The sequence below is a fragment of the Rhinolophus ferrumequinum genome, chromosome 20 (genome assembly GCF_004115265.2).
Source record: "Rhinolophus ferrumequinum isolate MPI-CBG mRhiFer1 chromosome 20, mRhiFer1_v1.p, whole genome shotgun sequence".
NCBI lineage: Eukaryota > Metazoa > Chordata > Mammalia > Chiroptera > Rhinolophidae > Rhinolophus > Rhinolophus ferrumequinum.
Window position 1 is genome coordinate 52,531,764 of NC_046303.1, and position 26,439 is coordinate 52,558,202.

General features: G+C 38.9%; 1 protein-coding gene across 1 annotated transcript in view; it reads right to left on the bottom strand.

Moving 5' to 3' along the window:
- Positions 1-26,439, bottom strand: part of VPS41 (VPS41 subunit of HOPS complex) — a 170,663-nt gene that overhangs the window by 35,413 nt on the left and 108,811 nt on the right. The window contains exons 11-18 of the mRNA XM_033088546.1: positions 19,123-19,220; positions 15,595-15,724; positions 14,043-14,158; positions 12,708-12,764; positions 8,294-8,355; positions 6,803-6,884; positions 4,346-4,438; positions 1,184-1,311 (exon numbers count right to left, since the gene is read on the bottom strand). Coding sequence (XP_032944437.1) covers positions 1,184-1,311; positions 4,346-4,438; positions 6,803-6,884; positions 8,294-8,355; positions 12,708-12,764; positions 14,043-14,158; positions 15,595-15,724; positions 19,123-19,220 — 766 coding nt within the window. The remainder of the gene's footprint in view (positions 1-1,183; positions 1,312-4,345; positions 4,439-6,802; positions 6,885-8,293; positions 8,356-12,707; positions 12,765-14,042; positions 14,159-15,594; positions 15,725-19,122; positions 19,221-26,439) is intronic.

Sequence of the window (26,439 nt, forward strand, 5' to 3'; positions counted from 1 at the left end):
CTTAGAATTCTTAAAAAAATTTTTTTTGAAATAAATCCGTATACCAGACAAAAAAAATAAAACAAAAACAAACCTATGATCCAGAATGAAGAAAATTCTTACTCTGGTAGTAGAAAAATCAGGTCAAATTCTTAGAAGCAGTGTTCAGCTGACAAATGGGCGATATTCCAAAAGCTGAATTGCAAGGGGCCTGCATTAAACTTAAATGTGTTTTCCTGTTGAAACCATGTTTTTCACATTCTTTAATTCCCTACGCCAGTTCTTGAAAGCTAACTGAACCTACACTGTAGTGTGAGTCCAGTGTTAGTACTACAAAACTGGTAGTGTTATCAGTACCTTGTTACTACTACAGAATCCAAGGAATATCAAGAACAATGTTTCTAGAAGAAAATGACTAGTATTTCAATTAGAATGCCACAAACATGACTCCCGCTGTGGAAAGTCTTAAACAATCCTGAATTCTAGGCCATTTTGGTGTCTTTCTTGGTCTTAGGCAAAAGATATAAGATGGGCAAGGGGACAGTCTGAGGTGGCGGGAGTCTAGGGAGGGGCTGAAGCAGGAACAGTCCTCCCGAGACTACTTGTAGTTTGCTTCTTGTTTCACTAGAGCAAAGCTCTTTGCAGGCATGAGCGTATCTCAGCTATCTCTGCATCACAGGCATATAGCACAAAACCTGGGTCAGTGAAAGCCCAGTAAATATGAAAAATATTAACCAAGGTTCCATTTACTGAACACTGACTCAGTGCCAGGCTTTACCTTAGTTCTTGATTATGACTTCTCATCTAAGCCTTAAAATCATCCCATAAGGAACTGTTACCTGAGATCTTATAGATAAGACACCTGAGGTTTGAGAGACTGATTGACAGGAAACCAGTTGGCCTGCGTCATCTAAGACGCAGCACCACCCCTCCCGAACCCCTTCCTTTGCCATGTGCTGCACACTGAGGAGCTCCTTCTCTGGGAAACACATGAAATCGCAACTGTACAGTTTCACACATTTTCCTCAGCTCCTACTTGTTCAGTGAAGGTTTACGAGAGGTTTTTACTAGGAGTGAATATAGAAAAATGGTATGAAAGGCTCCCTCCTCTGAGTCCTCCCCATTCAGAATTCGCCAGATCTCAAATACGAAAAACTTTCCATGCAGACTGATTTGCGGGAAAAAAGCACTAAATTACACTCACAGTTCTGCCAGGGTTTGAAGCAGGGTTCTGTTCTGACTGTCTTTCTTCAGGTGATCCCGCACTGCTTGAACTATTACTGAGTTGTTGTACAGATCTCCGGGCCATTCTCGGACCAGAGTGGCAAAACCCTAACCAAGGAGAAGACAGAAGAAGAAAACTCTTTATATAGGATAACAATCCAAACAGTCGCGACAATACCCAAAAGTATTTATGTAAACGGACAAAATAATTTTATGATGAAAACTTTAGTCCATAAACATATCATCAGTTTTCAGACTATGGGTTGGGGGTGGCGAGCGGAGGCAGAGGAACAGTGCACGCTGATCTCCATTTACCACTCCGAGAAGCCGGCTGCACCTTCCACTTCGCTTCTTACGTGATGAAATGCACAAGTAAGAAAGGCCCCCTGCTCCTCAATAAAGCACCACCACACAGAGTGCAGGTCTGACTCGCTTTGTTCTCATTCTGGCCCAACTACAACGCGTGGCTGAATCACTAACCTCTTCCAGGCACTGCCGAGTCAGCCCCGCTCCCCCGACCCCTACACCCTTCAGGTCAGGGCTCCACAGCCAGCACAACCACGCACGGCGTCTTCTTCCCACAGGGGAATCGCCGGGCTGCCCACCCCCAGCAAGTCACCAGCTTTGTCCTCCTTCCACTCCTCCCTCTAAACCGAGTTTTGTTCGGGGATTTGGGACTTTGGCTCAAGTGGTATCCCCTAGCCCTTACCCTGACTAGCTCTGGATCTCAAACTTTGTGGTTCTGAGAGAAAAATCCCAGATTGTCTGACTGGATCCTGTTTCTCTCCCATGGCCGATTGTTGGCCAGTGTCCTGGGCAGTCTCCACCCTCCTGATACCAGACGTTAGCCCTCAGGTTTTCTACCGTAGAGCCAAAATACAGTAGAGTAGTTTACTTACAGATCCTTGACAATTTTTAGAAAAAAAACCTTCGGTGTATTTAAAAGACAGCAAATAGAAGTAAAAATATTTATATTATTAAAAAATCATTATTAATATTAAATAACTCAACTAATGCTTTAATGAACTCCTTTGAATTTGTTTAAACGATATTTAGAGATGAAACTAGCGTGGTATAATTTGCTTCTGTACAGTACCAGGATTTGGTAAAAAGAAAATCATGGAAGAATCAGGGACACAGTCTATATTAAAGTCCCACGCACTTTCTCCTAAAGTGACGCCCAGGAAGGATGGCAGGAGACCAGACTGGCGGGCTGCACATCTCCACTCACAGTGCGACTTTCCTACACATGAGAACGACTACAGTTTGACGTGAGACATGTGGGGAAGGGACTCACTAAATATACATGATGTATTTTATGAAACTATGAATCAGAATATCAAAATGTTCTCTGAACCAAAATGATAGTTTGGATAGAGCTTCTGTTTTCTTAAGACTGAGCAATTCATAAGATTTAAAAAGTCTGAAAAAGATTTCTACCCAAATAGTGGCAGGTCTCAGTATCTTAAAGCCTTTCAGATCTCAAGATCTCACAATCATCTCAGAGTTGAAACATAGTGTTTGCATATTATGCTCCTTAAACAGAATCAATTATGGGTTAAAAAAGTATCTTAACAAGGTGTTTAGTACTCCGTAGGCACTCAAAACACAAGACTTCCTTTTATTATTCACGCTCTAGTCTGATCACCTCTTTCTATTTCTGTATATGAACCCTTCTGCAAGCCACCTAGCATTCTCAGGGGAAAGAGGGAAGTAGTAAGTAAAGTCTTCCTCGTCTTTAAAGCCTAACACCAGAATGAATAGGAGGGCAACGGCAGACAACCTGCACATACTGTGAGGCACCAAACATGGGAGCTTATCGCTAGTTCAGGGCTCTGAGCTTCCTAAGGACTGAAGAAGGAGCCACTTTTATCAAAGACACTGAAGTTGGCCGGAAGCTAGAGAATAAGTTACGTCCCCTACTGTACGGGGACGTCCCCAGTCACAGCTCTGAAACAGAGCTTACCAGCCTTGGCTATTACAGAACCTGCCCACAAGAACTCTCAGCCTTTCCTGTGGTCAGAAGGGGAAGTGGGCTGATCTTACCCACAACACTCCATTTACAGCTTTATGAGAGCACCCAGCATATTATATAATAACGTTTCTGTTTAGATCGGAGTCTCTCCATCTCAGTAGTGCAGACTGTTGAGGACAGATCATTCTTTGTCACATGGGCCTCTCCTGTGCATTGTGGGACGTGTAATGGCATTCCTGCTGGCCTCTGCCCACTAGATGACAGTAGCACTAACTCCCCAGTTGGGACAACCAAAAGTGTCTCCAGCATTGTCACATGTTCCCTGGGGAAGAAAACCAGCCGCAGGCGAGAGCTGCTGGTTTCCATGCTTGGGTGAGACTCAGACTATGCCTGAGTGCTGAATGGGCATCGTTGCACTCACATCTGTATGCCCAGTGCCCAGCACACTCCTGAAATACAGTAGGCAGTAAACAGAATGTGCATTAAATGGACTTTAAAAATTATAATCCACTTTGGGTGCATGCAAACACGAAACTTAAATTACAATCCAGGCATGCCTGCTTATTAAATGCATGGCCGTGGGCAAGTTATTTAATGTCTTCAGCCTTTAGTTTCTTCATCTGTAAAACTGGATGTTACTATTTATGGTGCTGTTGGGAGTACCAAACCACAGTAAGCACGAAAAGTGCAGAGCGCACAGTAGCTAAGCACTTCATATGCTCCTTTCTCCTCAATCGCTAAGCAAACAGGTGATTTCCAATCCCTTCGCCCATTCCTGCCCCCTCAATTTCTCTTTTCTCCTCCTTTGGCAAGCTTGGTTCTGAGTCTCACACATTAGAAAGTTCTGATTCCTTGAGGAGTAGTCTAAGCATCAAGGGCAGCAGCTGCTCTGTTGATGAAATCCCCAGATGGGACTGAGTCCTTTCTTCTGTAGCTCTATTTAGGAGGTAACTTAAAGGAAGTCTTCAAAATGGGCGCGGATTAGTGATTTTCACCATCTACACAGACGTCAGTTAGCATGGGTGTTTACCTGCCCCAGTTTCATCTACCACACACAAATTGCTAATCCGGTAACTGTAAACCAGTTGCTCCATTATACTATTTTTCTAAATTTCTTAACGTTTTCTACTGAGAACAAGTACATATGACCAAATCAGAATGCCATACCTCATAATCACTTTCCAGAAATTCGTGTAAGATCATTTCGTAGATGAGTGGTTTCAGAACTGGATCCCCTCTTGGCAAATAAGGACTAATGGCCTAGGGAAGGAAAAAGAAAAAAATCCTTTAAAAAGTGGTAAAACAAAACTGTAATCAAATTATGCAGAAAATATAAAAGTATACTTTCAATTTTAAAATTTAAGCCAACAAAGTACTTTGGAAAATCATTATGAAGCGAAAAGATTCAAATAAACTGTACTTTCTTATAACACATTACAATATATTTTTTAAAGTATATATGAGCTATATTTATGTATGAATGAATGAATAAAAATTCCCTAGGTTAACCTGCATCTCTGGTTTTCCTGATGAATTAATGAAAATCTAAATAACAGGAAGGAGAAGGTCACAGAGATGATAAAAGTCAACTTCTTAAGTAATCGAGAAGAAACGTAATCTACTCAACTTCCTTTTCTTCAACTAGAAATATCAACTTTTACACACTCAAAATCATCTTGTGTTCTTCAGCTACTTCAGTGCTATGTTAAGTGTCAAATGTCTAAACACTGTTAAATGATTGCTGTGCACTGGGCACGAAAATCACCATCCCAAGGGACTCACAGTCCTGGAAGGAAGGGCTACGGACATCTCAACAGCCAAGTGAAATATTATGTGGGAACTAGTACAAAAAGAGGGATTAACAGGAAGCTGTAGCAAACTCTGCATCCTGAAGCAGAGGTCACAGAAGCCTGGGTCTAATGGGCAAAGAAAGACCGTGGAGGGCACCCAGGCAGGAGGACAGCATGAGCAAAGGAATGGAGCCATGAACGCATACTCTGTATTCAGGGATGTGAGACAGGATCACTGAAGGGGGATGAGGCCGGAGAGGAGGGTGAGGCAAGGTCATGAAAGGAATTCAGATTTCATCCTATGGGCAGGAGGGAAACAGCAGGTATCTGGGAAGTGAGAACAGCACACTTATTCTTTAAACAGCTATCTCTGGATCGGGTCTGCCTGAAGCTCTATCAAGAGTTAAGGCAATGGTACCAGAAGGAAAGAGGAGAGGCCCAACTGATGATTCTGACAAGGTAAAACTAACAAGAACTGGAGATTAAATAGAATAAGGTAAGTCAGATGGTCTCACCAAAACAGTGGCTTTGAACTATTAAGCATGGAGGAATGGGTATAATGTGATGTCATGAGCACAGATTAAAAGGAGAAGGACCCAATGAGGGGGAAAAATGGATTCACATAATTGGATGATCCTTATCAGCAGTATATATATATAACAAGGAGAAATGGCTATCACACACTTCCAGCATAGATGGACTTCAAAAGAGAGGTCTGGGTTATGGAGCCACGAGAGTAAACATGGCCACAGGACTGGATAAGATTCTCCAGAAGCAGCCCAATAAACACGATGAGAAGTATCCTTGGGGGGGTCTCCCAGGGAAGAGTACATTTGTGGGGCAAGCACCGAAGGAGTCAATGGGCTGGCCAGGTGAGCAACTTCGAATTTTGAAAAGCATATTCATAAGTCTAAGGCAGAAGTGTAAAGTACTACGAATAGGAAAACAATTTTAAGAATGTTTTAAACATAGGAATAATTTACGGATTTGGGATACTGTGCACCAAGTTGCAAGGTTAAAAAAAAGGAAGTATCAAAATTATCTGTTAGAGCTACATGATAAAACATTTCCATTTATGTTCCAGCAAATAAACTGTTAGTTGAGAAAAGCATTAATCTTAAGTAAATTTGAAAAAGAAACACACCCTCATGTCTTATAATCCAGTGGATGAGACTATACCTATTTTCCACATTCATTAAAAAGAACATGAAAACTTCATCTGAACACAGAATTGGAAGGAGAAACGAAAGCAAACACATCATTTATGTAATATATCATATATGTATATATTTTACATATATAAAATATAAACCACATTTACATTTTGAAACTAATTTCTAAAAGTTTAATTTTTCTTCCTGGCTGAGATAATATTCTCTTCCCAATAAAGAACTGACTACTTACTATTGTCTTAATTTTATTTCCATCTTAATACACACATACTTCGTTTTATTGTGCTTTGCTTTATAGTACTTAACAGATACTGTGTTTTTTTTTTTTACAAATTGAAGGTTTGTGGCAACTCTCAGTTGAGCAAGTCTATTACTGCCATTTTTCCAACAGGCTCAGATGACGGTCAGCATTTTTGAGCAATAAAGTAATTTTTTATTTAAGGTTTGTATGTTGTTTATTTTAGACATAATGCCTTTGCACATTTAATAGACTACAGTATAGTGTAAACACAACTTTTACAGGAAATAAAAATGCCATGTGATTTACTTTGAGATTTGCTTTATTGCAGTGGTTTGAAACTGAACCCACAGTAACTCTGAGATATGGCTGCATTAATATACTACATACAAACATTAAGAGTTAAAAATAAAGTTATGTTTACCTTAAGCTGTCCAATTTCTTTAAATTTATAAACTTCATATTCCCAGAGTGCCGCATTTTTCCCAAGAATTTTCTGGCACTTTCTGGCAGCAAAAACATCCCAGGGAGAAAGAAAGTTTAAGTGAAAAAATAAACAGAGACAAAATAAGTACACATTTCCCCTAGTGGTTTCGATAAATCTCTCATCTCAGAGTGTTGTCAAATTTGTATCTCAACTGCCACTGAACATAAAGGTGTTACTGATACTCACCTGACTGCATATACAAGGTTGATGAAAATCATGAAAACTAATACAAAATACTTAGAAATAAAGTTGAATACCTTTCAGAAGACTACAATTAGGAGTTTGCTCCATGATTTTCCTGTTCTGAGTTTCCTATTTATCCAGATGAGCAACTGCTGGTTTGAAGAAATGTCATCCTATCCTAAAGTGCCAATTTAAATCACTTCTTGTCAGGCTTTAAACAATGAACTACAAAATCAGACTTCAGAAAATTAGATCCTATCGTAGTACATAATCTGGACAAATGTTTATGTATGAATAAAACCTTACTCAATTTGCCCATCAAAGAAACATATTTCCCTAAATCTCAGGGGATCAAAAGCAGGACAGAAGGCTACCCTCCTGGGCTGCCACAGACATGGAGTCCCGCTGGCAGGCACCACACAGCTCCAGGGGAAGCCACTTACATGACAGACCCACACGACCACTGCATAACATGTATGTTTTCTGCCCACCACAGACCCCTGCAAACCAGGAGACTGGGGTCTGATCACTTCCACTCAATTGCCTCCCTCTTGTTGGGGAGACAATCCTGCTTGAATTGTGAACAGAGGCACTGACTGTCCTTATTCTGGACTGTCTTCTTAAGGATGCTTATGGAGTGAAGAGTCCTAGAAATCAGAGAATCGAGATAGTGTCTCCCTCCTGCAAAGGGCAGGTTTGTTTACTGTCCAATATAATGAAAATAACACCTTTCTCTGGAGCCAAGGGCAGGCAAGCTTACTGCCTATTATAAAACAATCAAATACCCAAAGCTGAGGGTGCCTCTCCTGTAACACAACCCACTGGCTGTGCAGGGTCACCTGGCCCTTTCTGTGTTGTGCTGAGAACTGGGGCTGTGGGGTCTGGCACAAGGGCTGGTATTTTGGCTACTACAGTCTGTGCTTCTAACCCAGGAATCTTACGTCTTCTGCCAACACCCCTGAAACTGTGGTAGGCTAGTTTGTTAGCTTATAAAAAGAGTAAAAAATTCATGGTTCCTGACACTCTTCTCAATAAGTAATGAGAAAAGTATTTCTTGTTTGGTGACAATGAGACAGTAGGTGGGTAAATAACACATATACCAGTTCTGTGGTTAAAACCAATAATATTAGAAAATTATCCATTCGCAAGACATAAAGAAGTCTCACAACTGCAAGGAATGCCTTATTTTTATTAACATTAATCAATTCTATTTATATTAGCATGTAATTGTGAAAATGTCATTACCGTGCTGCTATGTCATACTCTCCTTTCTCCACCAGGTGGTTTATATATGCCAAGCCAATGTCCTATGGAAAATTAAATGAAGGAATTGTATAATTAACTGGAACAACTGAAAAGCTGAGTCTCAGTGTGAGTAGGCCATGACATCAGGGTCCTATCAGCACTATTGACTGGAACCTGTTTATACATCTAAGTTTGCTTCTGGAATTACGCTCGTTTTTTGTTTTTTTTTCCATTAAGCATATTTCTGTAATTATGTTCGTTTCTTTCCTAAGCATATTTAAATACTTGTATTTTCACAAATTTTAGAATTTGCAATTTTTAAAAAATAATGTTACTATTTGAAAGGCTCCTAACCTGCCCCCTTCTAAGAGATTTTCTATAAAAGAAATCTCCAAATATTAGAAACATGATCCAACAATTTCATGTTGTCACTGGACATAAAATTGTTCCCTGTGCTTTCATCTGTATTATGTGACCTACCTGTTTCCTCTGCACCAAATCAGAAGAAACGTGGTAAGAAAAACAAAATGACAGATCATCAAACTAAAGGGAAACATTAACGTTAACATTCAAGTGAAAATGAGCTCAGAAAACAAAATGTATTTTGCTGTCTATAATGCACACTTTTTTGTCCAAACTTGTGAGGGGAAAAATAAGGATGTGCATTATACATGGGTAGTATTAATACCATATCTATATAAATGTTCTTATTTCTTTTATTTATGCTTATGAGTTAAAAGTGTAACTCTGGAAATCAATAACGATATCCATATGAAAAATAATACCCTGGAATATGATAATCGGCTTTGTTGAACTTACGATGAACTTCCAACGACAAAGAAAGAGTTCTTGGCCTTCTAATGCTTAAATATCGTAAATTTGTTACCAGCACATACAATTTCTTATATCTTGCATCTGTTTTTGTGTTTTGTAATTATTTGTTACATAAAATTTCTTGTGCCAAAATATGTTAAAAAATAAATGCTAAAATTCCTTTATAATCCAAAAAACAAGTACCCAAATGTAAAAAAATAAAAATTTGAATTAAAAAAGTACATTTATACAATGGAGTATTATGCAGCCATAAAGAAGAAAGAAATCTTACCATTTGCAACAACATGGATGGATCTAGAGAACATTATGTTAAGTGAAATAAGTCAGACAGAGAAAGATAAGTACCATATGATCTCACTTATTTGCGGATTCTAAAGAAAAGAATAAGTGAATGAACTAATCAGAAACAGTTTGGGAGACAATGAGGAAAAACTGAGGGTTGCTAGATGGGCGGGAGGGGTGGGGGGTGAGGGGGAGGGTGAGGGGATTGGAGGGCAGTCGGTGACCACAGGATGGCCACGGGGTTTGAAAATTAATCTGGGGAACGTAATTTGGTGGTTACCAGAGCGTAAGGGGGTTGGGGGGTGGGGGATGAGGGTGAGGGGGATCAAATGTATGGTGATGGAAGGGGAGCTGACTCTGGGTGGTGAACACACAGTGTGATTTATGGATGATGTGATACAGAATTGCACACCTGAAATCTATGTAATTTTACTAACAATTGTCACCCCAATAAATTAAAAATAAATTAATAAAAAAAAAAAAAAAGAAAAAAAAAGTAAAACGAAAAATTTTTTTCCCTGAAAGTTTGGGCCAAAAATGTGGGTGTTCATTATACATGCAAGGGCATATACATGGCAAAATACGGTAATTCAAACCCATGAGTTTACAGATGAGGAAACAGCCTCAAAGCAGTGAACTGACCGGCTTCAGAGTGTTCATGTTCAGTCACTTATTCTACCTAGGTTCTGAAAGGATTTGGGGTGGTGTGTCAGCAGAGACATGGGAGCTCTTGTTTGACCTCCCCACGACTCCTCTTATGAAATATTTTCACCTCACAGCATTTTTACAAGATCAAACTCGGCATATGTAACAAAACTTGGATTTTAAGTTCTACTTTATGTACGTAAAAGTTTTTGTGGATGGCAGATATGGCAGCAGTTCATTTCTCTCTTTGCCTATCTGGTTATGAAATTGCACTGTACCAGGAGAAAAAAGTCTATGCATAATCAGTGTATAGGACACGCCCATTCTAATAGTGAAGGGAAATACCCATAGTGCTTAGTGTTATTATATTTTGACTTTAATGACTACTATGTAGGAGTCATATTTCAAATCTATAGGAATTACAGAGTGAAGAAAGGGTGCCTAACTTTATTTCTCTGAAAACAGACCACATATCACAGTATCAATGGAGAGTCTTTCTGTTCAAGTTCAGAGAAGAAAACGTCTCTTTGCACAGCCAATTTCTCCAACCTTTCTCCTTATGCCAAGACCCCTCTCCATGTGGAGTTTATTCTGTCACTCATTCTCTTTCTCTGTACACGTTTAACTTCGACCCCAGTTTTTCTCTTTTTCCTTAGCATAAGCATGTAAGTGTCTCTCTTATCTAAAATACCCACCATCACCACCAACTTTCTCACGACGTCATAGTCCCCAGCCACGTCTTTACACTTTTCCACTTCACAACTACCCTAACAGTCTACACTGAACTCTATCTCATAACATCCTATTCACTTTTCAGTCCCTAGGAAATGTTGAGAATAAATGATACATATACAGAAAATTCACTAGTCACTTACATATTACCAAACTCAATGCACAACTGTCTAGCTGAACTTGTCTTACTTTTGACCTGCTAACCTGAACCATTTAAGCATTTAAATCTCTTACCCCTGAAATTCTCTCCTCTCAGCTCCCACGACATGACCTTATTCAAGCTGTTCCAAGTCTGTTTTGTATGCGGCATCCCTTGAATGTCAGTGTTTCCAATGGTTCCATTTATGGTCCTTGGTTCTCTGACACTACACACTCGCCCTGTGTGGTCTGGTCCAAACACACACATTCCACTGATCCTTGTTTGCTGATGACTCTCGTGAATCTATCTTTGGGCCCAGATCCCTTTCCTGATCTTCACTAGGATGTCCCACAAGTGGCTCAAACCAGAATTCAATCCCCCACCACTGCTCCACTAATCCGACTCCTCCTTGCAGCCTCAGTCTCTCTCCATCTCTCTCTCAGTGCCTGGCACACCATCCACCGGAGGCCCAAGCCCAAAGATTTCTCACTCTCACTCTCCTATGTACACAGAGCCCGTCACCAAGTCCCAAAAAGCCCAGCTGACCATGTCTTCTATCTATCTTCACTGCTCCATTCCTAATGACCCTGCAAGTCTCATCACTTCTACTGCCATACCCAGATGGGGATCATACCTCACTGATTCCCATCTCAGCTGGCCGGCTTCTGGCCCCCATCTCCATTAGAGAATCTTCCTAACAAGCAAACCTGACGTGGAACTAAAAGCTTAAACTCTTCTTTTAGAGGTTCCAAGATAGAGCCAAGCTCCTAATTACACACGGCCCTTCAGGATCTAACTCTTGTTAGATTATAACATATACATTATATATATAACATATAAATTATAACATATAAATTATATAACATATAAATTCCTCAACAGCCCCTTATAACCAAGCAGGCCAAGCAGTTTCACTTCTCTACACCATCACATATACTATTCTATTGGCGGGAATGACGTCTGCTCCATTTATAGATAATCCTTACTTATTCTCCACAATTTTGAATGAAGGAAAAAAAAAGATGCTCTGGTTCTTTCTCCTCCATTTAGTTCCTCAATTATTCTGCTTGTACAAGCAAAATGTACAAGCAATCATGCTTTCATGTGGAGTTTTACAGAGAAGTCTAAGGTAGGGAAAGTGTAGGCAGAAGGAATTTGTGCTGAAACCCAAATTTCCATAAAAGTCTAAGTTTCTAGTTTTCATCTGTAAACAAGGGTCCTGGGCTAAATGGTCTCTAAGGATCCTTCACACAGAAGATAAGATTTCTTTCCTGTTTTCCATCTGCACATTCATTGTCACAGTTAGCACAGAAATGAGCTTTCAGTCACTATATTTTTTCCAGAGTCCAAATGTAATAAAAATGTATTTGATTTCCTAGATTAGTTTCCATAACAAAATCAATTGAGTCTGTTATTACGGAGACACTGAATCAATCTCCTTTTATGAAACCACTCTTGATAAATTTTGTGATAATGTGATTTTACCTATGATTTAAAGAAACTTCCCTACACATAACTGGAAAGCTTTGTATTTAAAGTGTATTTCACAAATCCAGTTTCCAAATTACCTAAAACTACCTCCTAGCAGGTGTCCAAGTCTCTTGTTTACAAGCAGAAACTGATTCAATAAAATGAAGTATTTTGACCTTACAGGTTGGAGAATTAGTTTGAAAGAAATTCTTAAAAAGTAGGAAGAATCTGTTCTTTTCCAATTATTTTCAGTTTCATTATAAATTATCGAAAGGTAAAGTTATGTTTCAAATAATAAAATTACACACTTACCAGAATCTTATGTCTTTTAATGTTCTTTTGGCTAATTTCAGCTGCCATCAAAGCTTCCTACATTTACATACACATGATAAAAGGAGTAGAAAAGAAGGGAGAGAAAATGGGAGAGAGTGGGAAAGAAAGATACTGAGGTTATAAATACTGTATGTTATATTTTAGTGTTCTGGACTACATAAATAAAGACCCATTTTCCCATGGCTTTTGCTTCAAGCACAGGGATTCCTAACATTATGACTGAATGAACTTCACTGCATTCAAACTCAAATAAAAGCACCTTCAACCAAAATAAAGACGTCTCTTATTTCCATTTGAATTCATTTTCACATTAGGATATTAAATCACTATTTATACACAAATCATAATATAACAAAATCTCCCAGGCTCAAACACAAAAAATTCATGTCATTCTAAATCTGTATGATGTATACCGACAAAGGGGCACTTTTCCTTTTTAAAACATAAAAAGTAAACTATATGCATATATTTACATATACCTACAAATAAGATTTTGAAAATCTCCGATTTGATTTTTATTTGGGAAAATTTACAATTATTACTTTAGCACAAAAGTTTAAAATGGAATTATTTCTTTAAGAAACTACTGGAGCTAAAGCAATATGGCAATAACTGAGGTATGAACTTGATATCAACACCTGGACTCTAAATAGTTCATAAATTAAAAACATTTTTCTCCCAAATCCTTCCAGATGGTTACAAACTTAAAGCAACAAGTAAATGGACTATTTCTTGTTTGTTTGTTTTCAGCTGATTAAGCCCATCCAGAGAGGTTTCCTAACTAAGACTTTCTGGCTTTATGTTAAAAATGTTTCCTTAAAAAAAAAACAAAAAAAAAAAAACATGATGGGACATTACCTACTAAACTTAGTCTGAACCAACACTCGATGAAGTAGACAATATTTTATCTGACCAGGTAGTTCAAACCATCCTATGTAAGTGTTAATTTGATAGCTTTACTTTTACATATGAAATAAGCACCACATGAATGATTTCACAAAAATATTCAAATGGACAATTCTGAAATACGAGCTGTATTTAATCTTCCTTGGAAAAGCACAATATAAATACTTCAGTAGGCTGGATCTAGCCAGTTCCTCCCTCCCTCACCAACTCTTCCACTGAACAGTAAAGTCAGTTACCTCATTGTGGTCTTTCCCGCCTAATTTCTAAAAGAATATTGGATAGTTATTAGCTTCCAACATATCTTAGGGCATTCTAATTCACCTCCATGAAAGATTTATTACAAAAACTTTTTATCCTCTCTACGCTACAGATGTGTCAACACTTTGGAGAAGGTAAAATCAAAACTACTTCATATTTCTTCTTTTCAAGGAGCCAGTCGATGTGGTCGTCTTGGTCCCGTTCCTTGGCTACTACGACATCTCTTGGACTCACGATGTAAAAGAGTGAGTCGCCTTCCGAGTACTCTGTAGGTGAGAGAAGAGAGGAACATTTCTGATGACTCCACAGCAGCAACCTTGTCAGTGGTTTCTGGGACTCAGCTAGGCTTCCCCACTTATTACGAGTGAACAGAAACTTGGAGCAAGTGTATTTGGCTCTGCTTGGGACACAGGTTAGAGAATGACAGAAATTATTTCAGTGCTTTAAAAAGTATTTAAGTGTAAAATTATTTGGAAGAAGAAAAAGAAAGGGAATGTGAAAGGAAGGGAGGATAAAAGGGAGGAAACACTAACAAACTTTTTAAAAATAAGGTGGGTGTAAAATTCTGTGTTTAATACATTAATATTCTGACCTCAGCTGAAAGACAGTGTTCGGAATTCTCCCTGTCTACTGCATATTAGAATTCATGTACTGTATATAAACTTTATTTATGGCCATTTACAACACTGTTCTATTTTTACAGAACAATTACACCCCACAGTCCGCAATAAATGTTTCCTCCTCATCAAGGTCAAGGCCATCTAAAGCACAAATGACAGATGCCCCAAGCCCTGGGGATATAATCTATCATTTCAGCATGTTGTGTACAATGCCAGTCGTGAGAGTTTCCCGCAGAATTCAATTATAAAACCTGTTCTGTGGGTATCTAAGTGTGCAGCAGCGTTTGCCCTGAGCAAAATACCCAGATTGGATGCTTTCAGTTATGAACTACATTTGCTTTTTGCCAAGTCCAGCGTACACTCTCACAGTTCTCAGCTGATTAGGGGCTTCATATAAGAAAGCTCAAACACATACAGAATATCTCTTCACTTCTTTTGGCCAAAATGAGAACTGAAAATATTCTCCAAAAACTGTCAATTGTTTTTAAAGCAGGAACGAATTTCTAAAAAGCTTAAACTATTCTATTTTCACCAATGTATTTTTCAAAGGTGTGATGACACCCAAACACAGATGTCCCTGGTATGACCAGACGGCAATGGTCTGCCCTTGACTTCTGAGCAGCGACTAAGTGTACTATTCACCCACTCAACAGATATTCTGCGAATGCCTACTGTGTGCCAGGCTCTGAGCATTTGGTCACAAGCAGAAAGGTAACTTCTCTGCCATCCCAGGACACACCATCTAGGGCCATCAAGTCGGGAGTGATACAGAGCCATGCTGCTTGGTATCAGTGTAAGTTACGCCTCACAATACAGTTAGGTCAACAGACCAAGTACTAGAACAAGAGCACGGAGCCTACTTACCTGGGTCCTGGCCCTATCTCTTCCCCTCCCTTCGGCTGTGGGAACTCAAGCAAGTCCTGCAATACCTCTTGGCTTTGATGCCCTCACGTTCAACATCAGAGGCCTGCCCATGTTCTCAAGAGCCTTTCCTCACCTCAATTTCAATTCCTGGTTTGTTACTCAAGTGGAAGGGGGTAAATATAAATGTAAGAAGATGAGCCAGGTCCTCAACCTCTCACCTAGGTGATAATCTCGACATTCATTTTCCTGAAAGCCTCTCACTGTCAGAGCATCAGAAGAGATCTCTTCACAAGTCTCAGAAAGCGGCTGGATAATATCCAGTCGGGGCCTGGCACAATATTCTCTTTCCTAGGGGAAAAAAGAGAAGGGAAAGACTCATTTTAATTACATTTCTATAAATTACACAAATTAATTCTAGTTAGCTGAAATCTTATGATTTCAGCAGACGTAAACCCTTCTAACCACCTGCCACAGACAGCCTCATAACTATGCTTTATTTTCTGACCTTCTGCATGAGATAAACAGGAGAGGTACTGCTGTGTCATGTCAGCAGCCCCACGGCAACCCATTCCATTCCAAGGGGATGGTACCACAGCCTCAGACAACTGTGGTACATCTCTTCCTCACAAATGCGAGGAAAAGGAAAAATAGTATTACAAACTGCTCCATTATCCAAACCACTGCCACTACTGGTAAACTTATTGGTAACACTGAAAGACCAGCGATCAAGAGTTCTGTGCAAAGCAGAACATGCTGAGACGACAGAAATGTTTTCTGTCTGACGGCTCAATGTGACTGACACGAGACACTGGTGTCTACAGAATACCTGAAACGTGATACAGTGACCGAATAACTGAGCTTCAAATTCTATTCAGTTTTCATTAAATTGAGTTTTAAAATAAATTTAAACATATGGTTTAAGTACTACAGTTTTGGACAGTGTAGTTCTAGATCAAAATATAAGAGTAAACGATGATTTATTGAGGGCTCTGACAGCTCCACTAACCTAGAGTGATATACACAGATTAGTATCATAGAGTTCTCAAATCACCCCGTAGGAAGTACTACTGTTCCTAATTTTACAGATGAAGGAACTGAGAATCAAAAAGTTTATACTAAGGTCAGAGTTACATTAAGTAAATGGTGAGTCTGGAATTTATGGAAAAATTTATGATGAACCTTGAATTTGAAATCAAGTTTGTTTTACTCTGAAGTTCATGCTCTTTGAGCATTCAGCACACAGGCATAAAACATAAGACTATTTTCCAAAGCAACCAGACCTGAAACAGTGTGACACTGGGGGCAAAGAACACAGGTGAATGAAACAGACTGAAATTAGTCCAAAACTACCTCCAACGCTCAAGTTCCCTAAGTAAAACAATAAGCCTCGAAGGTTTGTTTGATCAATTTTGTTAGGTTAATTGAGAAGCAATTACATTATCTTTGTACATCATACATTTAAAACATTCCAAAAATAAAATAACAACGATAAAAGATCAACTAATAGAGAAACAAAACAAAACAACAACAACAACAAAAAAAAAACCCCAGTGAATACAGAACATAATTTATCAGATCTGGAGAAACAAGAAATACCTCAAGTTTGAAAAAAAAAATATATGAAGGAGAAACTGAAAGATTTGAATATTTAAAAACTTAACTGCTAAAACAAAGACAAAAAGTAACAGAAAAAAAATTTTTGAACCAAATAACATTAAAAGAAAACTTCCTTGCTAGATGATATGAATAGTTCCCTTATATGTAAAAGAAAAAAATCAGTAATGTGATCCATCTCGTTGTTTTACAACCTTTGTTCACTGGCCAAACAGCTCTGCTTATCCAGAAACAGGAATTTGGTCTTGCTGATCTTTGCTCCCCAACACTTGGCACAATTCTTAACACCCATGTGCTTTATTAATGAAGAAAAACAAAACATTAGGGGACCAGCTTAATAAATTCGGGCATATCAATCAGAGGAAATAGTGCACACCACTGTAAGTGATAACGACGGGAGACTCTACACATCCATATAGAAAGAATGGAATAATGATGCTCGGAAAAATATGGCAACACAGACTAGCTTCTAACTAGGACTGCAATTGTGTAGAAACATACACATATGTAAAAGGTATAACAGGAAAAATATGTCGGGGGTAATACTATTATGAGTGATATAAAAACAAATTTTGTTTAATGTTACAGTTTATCTTTTCAATGGGGGGAAAAGGGAGGGGAGTGCTTGGTCACAAGGTTGCTTCTTTATTCCTTTCATCTTAATTTTATCAGTTTATTCTGTATTTAAGGATTTAAGGTTACTTTGTGGTTTTATGAAATGAATAGCTATGTATACCAACACACACATTTTTAGCTCCATTTTCTAATTTGCTCTATGAGATTGGCCTTTCTTAGTTTTTACTCCTTTTCAATACTTTATTTTATTAACAAAGGTTCCCTCTTTCCTTCTTTTTTTTCGTCAATTGTTTATTAGACTGTCCCTTTTTCATTTTACTACTTCTTTCCTTATGTCTTTCAATCATATTCTCAATCCTCCCCACATTCCTCATCAAATAGAACTGTATATTTACTACCTCTGGACCGCTTTTCTTTATTTTCAAAATAATAATAATAATAATAATAATAATAATAATAATAAACTGATGTCCTGCAACAGGGCTCAAAGCCAGCCCTATTGATCGGAGCAGGTTTGTGTGTTCACTTAAGTCTATAGCATCCCATTGCTTAGCAACATGGGCACCGAGCTTCAGGTTACTATAGCGATGGTTTCCTGAGGCAAGTGTGAGCTTGGAGAAATGTTTGAAAGCAGCTACCACTTCAAAACTGGGGCTCCCAGGGTTTTTCTCCCCATTTTATTCCCTGGCATTTGAAAAGGAAAAAAAAAATGAGAGGATGCAGACAAGGAAAGCCTCCTTTCTGTAAAGGGCTAGATAATCAATTGCAATTTCTTTTATACAGAGCTTCAAAAGAAAATCCTTTCCAATAAGCTCTACTTGTTTATGCCTTGAAGCCCCTGATCCCCTTCCTGGCAGGAACCCTGGACTCTGACAATGAAGGCAAGCTGGAAAGGGGCCGAACTGGGTTTCAAAGGGCGGCTGAGTGTGCATATGCCCCTCCACTGGACCACACAAACAGGCTTCACTCCTAAGTCACCCTTAAGAAGACTTAGGTTCTCTGCTGCCTCCCATTTAGCCATACATTTCCTGACATCATTTGCACTGATAACTGAGGCTTAGCAACAATCTATTTCAAAGCAAGAATCAAGCTACTCAGCATCACTGGGCCACTGGGAAGTAAACAAGTATGTCTGGACCACAGGGAATAATGAACGACCCTTTCTGTAATTCTCTCTGACCACAGGGACCCCTGTTGTTGCAACAGATCAACTTCACTGCTGTTATTTGCGCTAATGCATAGTGTCAGCTTAGTTTCTTTGACTTTCAGCAAGAGGAATCCTTCATTCCTTTTGACTAAAATACCAAGAGAGATGGAAGAAAAAAATGACACCCTCCCCTCCCCATGCTCAGCAAAAGGAACAAAGGCAGGCGAGGAGTGGAGCTTCTGAAAGGTAAATATGTTAGATCTAGGGGGTAATTTCTGCTGATCTTATTCTACAGGTCAGGAAGTTCTGCTCAGACTATAGCAGAGCCGTTTCATGGGTAACCTGATTTGGATGTAATGCTAAAAATAAACCCGCATTTCTCTTTGAATTTGGGGTGCAATAAATTTACCGTTTTTTCTGAAACCTCCTTTACATAGGAAAGCACAACAAGCTGATCACAGAGAGGTGCGAGTCCGCTGATGTAGAATTCAGTCTCAAACTGGGACACTGCAAACAAAAGAGATAAGAGGTTCACCATTACCAGACGCAAAAGGCAGCACACAAAGGAAAGGACACATCGAATCTAAATTCTGAATGACTCGTTTTAGAAATCCAGCACAAGGGGGCACAGATAAACACATCTTCTTGACAAGTCAGCACCAGAAAAGAATTTCTGGAAACTTACACTTGAAAATTTCTATCACAAACAAAAAGCAAACCTGATAATAACAGCAGCATGAATGGTCAAGTGTGACACTGCACCCAGCTAGGTTAAAAATGACACAGTTAAATCCCATGAAGACACTTAAAAATCCATAAAACCCAATGTAAACTATTATTATTAATAACAATAATTTAAAAAAATTAGTGAGTTTAAGTTTTCCACAAGTAGGGCACTGCAGTGGTATAAAGATCACAGGAATGCTATTTTTAATTATGAAACTGTAATCATTCCTTTTTAACATTTAATAAACAATTTATTTAAACACTTAAAAGGGGGGAAAAGGTATGTAAGTACAGATTACATTATGATGAAGCACAATTATTTCCTAAGTGAAATAAAGGCCACAAGAAATAAATTCCTCTTTCCTTTATAAAGAGTCTAAAATTTAGAAGAACTATTGCATCACTTTAAGAAGTATGTGGATTTAATTACAGTGGACCGCAGAGATTTTATAGAAAGCTCAGTGGTACAAGTACGAATACTGGCTAAGGTATCAGTCTAATTACCTAAGTATCAGTCTAAGGTATCAGGGCTCTACAATACTTATAATAAATGACTGTTGTTTTAAGCCACTAAGGTTTGGGGTGATTTTGTTACATAAAGCTAACTGGCACAGTAGTATTCCAGGAATCATGAACTGCACTTAAGAGTCATTTGGGAGCAAACTCTCATTTGGAACCTACCACATTTTCTACAACTTTCTTGACTCAGATCCTCTCCACAGTTCTTTGGCAGTAGCTTCAGGTTGAGTTCACTTCTATGATGAAATTACCCTTTTTCCTAAACTAGGGTGAGTATAACATACTGCAAACAATATTGAATGTAGAGTGTGGAAATCTGGGCTGCAACTTCCACTAAACTGACTTGACCATTTTAATTTCTGTGGGTGTAACTTTCCCCACCTATTAAAATAAAGGAATCAGAGTATTTAAAAAAATCTTAACACAGATGAAATGAGGGGCTAATGAATTTTTCTTCTTCTTCCTCTCCATTGTCTCTGCAGATCACTTGTCGTCACTTGTCTATGCCTGTCTTTAATGCGTGCATCCTATACAACTATTTTCACAATTTCATTTTCATACCAAAATGAAATAGAGGATAATCAAAAAAATTACTCAATAGTTACCATGTTTCCCTGAAAATAAGACTGGGTCTTATATTAATTTTTGCTCCAAAAGACACATTAGGACTTATGTTCAGGGGATGTTACCCTGAAAAATCACGCTTGGGCTTATTTTCCGGTTAGGTCTTATTTTCGGGGCAAATACGGTAGTAACATAAACGTTCAAAGGAATACTATTTCTTATGTTTTGTCTTTGATTAGATCTCACAGGTGGTCATAATGCCCTGCACAGAACCACAGAATGGAAACGCAAAGGCACGTGCTCCGGGCCCTGCTGGGGGTCTGAACTGAATATTGTCAACCGGGCACTTGAACACAGTTGTGGGGAGTGGTATCGGGGTAACTGTTCACAGGAAGCACGTATGTAGTCACCTCCAGCACAACCACATGTGCGGAGTAAGCACACCCGGAGTAAACAGACACTGCAGGTTCCGGAGGGAGAAGCTCCCGGGGCTGTGCTCTGTGGAGGCGGATGGTGGAGAGGGAAAGGGGGTGCTGGAATGTGCAGATGCTGTTGAACAGTATGTGGTCACACACGACCCAGTGATTAAAGAGGTGATACTTTCACATTCTAGACGGCCTAACGAAATGCGAACAAGAGGTTGTGGGTGCCATCACTCCTGAGATTGCTGAACTCTGTTTCGTAGAGAGGAACTTGAGTTCTGTTTTACTAAACCACTCTGTCGCTGAAAGGCTACCCAAAGTTCCCTTTCCAGCAACCTGGGTGAAGAACAGATGAGCAATGTCACAGACTGTTCCATGGGAATGACACGGAGGCTGTGATGTGCTTGTCGGCCACTGCCAGGTGAGGGAAACCGTCACCTAAGGGGGGTGAGCCAGGTATTCTTCCCATTTGGGGGGCCAGTGGGCTGCTGGACTCACTGACAGGCGGCACCAGACACTGTCTCTCCTATAAGTAACCAATACACGCCAAGGCCAGGTTTTTATGAATGAGCAGGAAGATACAGCAAAGAAGCCAGAAAATATTATAATCCTATTCAAACCTTCTTCCTCTAGATCCTCATTTCCTAGTCCTCAATAGCTTGCTTTAATAAGACAGAAAATGCCATGTTCTCAAAGAACACGATAGAAAACCTAAATGGGTTAAGAAAAAAAAAGACGTACAGAAGCACCTATTTCACTTCTCAATTCCAGATACTGTAATAAATGCTTATTTGTTAAGTACTAAATCTTACCAGACTTTACTAATTGAGAATAGCAACAAGCACAGACTACATAAAGTGACTAAATTATAAATTAACAAAAAATGTTACTAATAAAGATATGGTACATAAAAATAGCATTGTCAAGATTCCCAGTGGCAGTTATCAACATTCAGATAAAGGTGAAATTAAATCATTCTTTTCATTTTATTAAAAAAACATTATCAACAGAAATTTTCTTATGGAAAACAAAACTGCCATTATAGTCATACCCACTACGATTCACAACTTAAGAGTTCAAAAATAATGGCTGTTTCTCTTAGCATTGAATATTCTACCACTTAGCAACTCATATCCATTAATACCCACCAGTACTGATACCATGTAAAAAAGAACTCACTTCCTAATGTGAGTTCTTGGTTTAGGAAATGTCTACAGCTATTCTGTGTTTAAAAACAAAAAAGGCCTTCAAAATAAATGATGGTGTTTTATTTTTAGGTCTATCATGATTCAGTCTATTCTTTATATTAGTGCTGAATCTAAGAAGGGCTGGTTGGAGACAGTGCTGTCAGAATGAACATGAAAGTTCATTCTGAAGAATAGGATTATTCTTCCCACTGAACAGACTGAGAGAAAGAACTGTTGATTGGTAATATTTATTCTTCCGAAGAACATACATTATGTAAAAGTTTATGAACTGACTCTGTAAAATATCTTCAAATAATTATTTTCTATTTCAAATTTGCAATGGACCAATGAAAGTTTTCGTTTATTTGTTTTCTCTGAAATTCTGTTTTACCCACATAACAATATTTCAATAATTTTTTAATGACTATTTTTTTCCCTAAATGAAAAACAATTTGAATACAGGTGGTTTATAGGACTAATACCATAGAAGCTCACCTTTAAACTGATTATCTGGAAAATATAAATCACAAAGAAAATAAACACAGATTCTGTTGGAAAGCCTTTACAAAATAGAAAGCAAAAGCTGGAGAAGGGGGAAAGAGGAGAGACAAATTCAGAATTCCTAGAGGGAGCCACAAAAAGACAGCAGCTACACTTCAGATCCAGGAGATGGGAAAGGGAGGCGACGCTCCGGGGCCTGCAGGGCGTGTGCAGTGTTCACTCAGGTGACGACGGACGTGAGGCCAGGTGCTCACGCCAGCGGCAGCACAGCCTCCTCGCCCGACGCAGACAAGGAGACTGCTATGCTCCGGTTCATTCTGGAGGACAAAGCTTTCCTACACATGCAACAAGACACCAGTCAAAGAAAAAGACCGAGAGATTCTAAGCAGATGAAGAGAGAAAGAAAATTTCAAAACGCCTATTCACATGAAAAATATATCCAGGGACGTCCTTTGGATCCACAAAGGGGGTTGTTGTGTACAGAGCCCTGATCCAGAAGGAAAGTTGATGTCTTTGATCAGCGCTGTCCAGTGGAATATTAATCCAAGCCCAAAACACAACTTACATATATAATTTTACATCTTCCAGTAGCCACATTAAAGAGTATAAAGAGGTGTAATTTAAAAAATGTATTTTATTTAATGCAATATATCTAAAATATTATCATTCTAACACGTAACAGAAAAGTTATTACTGAGATCATTTACTTTTGATTAGCACACTGTCTTCAGATGTGGATGCAGCCCATCTCAGTCATACTTGCCACATTTTGAGCACAAAACAGCTGCAAGTGGCTAGTGGCCATTGTACCGGACAGCGCAGGTCTAGATGCCCAAAATATTTTTCATCTTTAAAGTCCAGTAATTTGACTCAAATATATCTTGATGGTGCTTACTATGGGTCATTGTTTTCAGATACACACTGTGTTATTTTAATTTATAGATTCAAGTTTTCTTGTAGTGTCAGGACATTTTTCTTGAAATACTGTTTTTGGCATTTATTCCATTCCCTTGTTTTGTTTGCAGGGACTCTTATTTGTAGGCTGAATCATGTTAGCCTGTCTTTAGTATTTATCACTTTATTATAAATCTTTTTTCCCTTTATTTCTTTGTGATTTAAAACTTTTTCCTCTTCTATTTATCTTGCAGCATTATCTGTGTTGTCTACTTGCTCTTGTTTCCTTCTAGTTTAATCTTCATTTCTAAAGTGATCTTTTATTTATAAATATTTCCTGAGTTTTAGCACCTCACTTGAGATTATTAAATTCTGATTTTTGTTCTTTCATGCTCTACATCACTTCTTAAAAATGTCTGAATAGTAAATTACAGTTGTGATTTATTCTGTGGGAGTTTCTTTCTGGTGTGCTTTCATTGCCAAGGATGCTCGTCTGCTCCATATTCACTTTTTCTTAAACCTTAGGATGGGATGTGACCTTGGTATTTTTCGGTCCTTGCGTTAGGTCCTGGCAGGATGCATGGGCTGTTCGACTGTGAGTTTACAGGGGCTCCTGGGCTGCCCAAGCCCTTCGACCTCCTATAGCCCTGCACCCACTCTTCTCAGAGTGACCCCCGAGTGGCCTTTTCCAGGGAATGCTGGTGGCTGTTTTGACCTTCTCCTGGTCTCAAGTCCACCAGACACCCCCTTGCTCCCCTGTGCTTTTTCTCACACAGATGCTGACACCATAACAGCCCTGTGGTTATTGGAGGATTTTCCCATTCACTTGTATCCTGAGGTTCTTAGGGCTACCTTCTCAGGTTTGTTTTAAATGTGGTCTATGGGTTTTTAGCTGTGTGGTCCAGTTGTTCCGTTTTTACACGAGGACTCCAACAGACTGACAAAGGATGCTGCCACTACCACTATCTTCACATAATCCTCCAAGCACAAAATGTTAACGTATCAATAGTGTTACACAGCAACTTTATGTATCAACTATACACAGGGCGGAGTCAGGGTTAGTGTCAGAAATACACCAATACCACTGAGTATCAACAGCGCATGCGCTCTTGCTCTCGGTTTTAGAATGACTGCCATGGGATTGAAATAAAAATTAACAAGAACTTTCTTGTACCTTGTGTCATATATTTCTGAGAATTATCAACAACTTAATAAAGAATTACTGAGTACCAATTAGGCATAAGACGCTCTTCTAGAAGCATCAGGATGATGAAGACAGAAGAGACTGTGAGTCTAGAAGCTAAAGAAATAACAAAAATACCACATGATATGCAAAAATGGAAATAGTTAAAAAGTATTATTACTTGTACCTTTATTGTATGTAGGTTTGTAGATATATCTTAGTGAGAAATATAGTTATGAAATGTATTAATCTTTTCAGAATAATTCAGTAAATCCTTATCTATGAGGTCGGAAAATTAATTTCGCGAACTCATCCTACAAAAAGTGCTACATACCTAATTGCTGAATATCACTACAGTCACCTGTGAAGTACTCCCCTTGGGAAGCTATGCACCGACACCAGTGCTTAGTCCACGCTTCAAAGCAATTTTGGAACTCTTTTTCTGGAATGGCCATCAGAGCTGTCATCGTATTAACCTTGATGTCCTGAATGTAATCAAAATGTCCTCCTTTCAATATTTCCTTTATCTTCGGGTAAAGAACAAAATCACTGGGGGTCCAGATCAGGTGAGTAGGGAGGGAGTTCCAATACAGTGATTTGTTTACTGGCTAAAAACTCCCTCACAGATAGTGCTGTGTGAGCTGGTGCATTGTCGTGATGCAAGAGCCATGACTTGTTGGTGAAAAGTTGAGGTTGTGTACCTTTTTCTCGCAGCCTTTTCAGCATTTCCAAATAATAAACTTGATTAAGCTATATGTCCGGTTGGTACAAATTCATAATGACTAATCCCTCTGATATCAAAAAAGGTTAGTAACATTGTCGCAACAAGTTCACAAACTTAACTGTGATTCCTTGTATATATCTTCCCCAATTCTCTTTCAACTGATTTTGTTGAACATAATAGTCTTCTCTTTGTTAAAGGAAACCACTGGTTTTCTTTCACTGAGTTACTAAATATAACAGTAATATTAACAGCTCCCATTTGATGAACACTATGCTAAATATTTTACAGACCTTGTCTATGCGTACCGTAACAACCTGGACTTCTTTTTAGAGGGGCACTGATGCTCAGCGAGGTTAAGCAGCGTGACTAAAGTCACTTAAATAGAAGGCAACGGTGTAGGAATCTGAAGCCTTACTTGTCCCAGTCATAAGCCACACCAGCAGACCAATCAGAACCCAGAGCTGCTGAGGTTAGAGGTGCACTGCAGTTTCAGGACGGCAATTAGGGCTCCACAACCCGCTGGGAGACGTGCATGCATGCAGCAGTGTGCCCCAGCCCCTACCTTGAATTTGCTACAAGGGCAAAAGCACCACAGGAAAGAGAACTCGTACTGCTTTTTAATGTTTGGCCCTTGTTTTCCCTTTGCTGGTCCCCAAATGCTCCTTAGCTAAATGTGATCAAGAAGGATTTGGTATCTTACTGAAATGACATCCTATGGATTTTAGCTTCTATGATTCTTACAATGCAAGCAAACAAAATCAGTTTGTCAGGCAATCTATAAATAAGAACAATTATCTTCGTTGTCTTACATTCTTACTTATGAAAAAGCATTGAGGCCCCTTTATGAGGGTGCCTTCTTCCCACGAGAATCGGCCCCTCAGGCACCAGCCAGTAGTATCTCATAATCTACTAGATATAACAACATCCACAGGCTTCTCAGAAAGTTTGGACACTCTGTCAGCATGACCACTGATCTAAAAAAAAATACATTTGGAAATCACAGGAT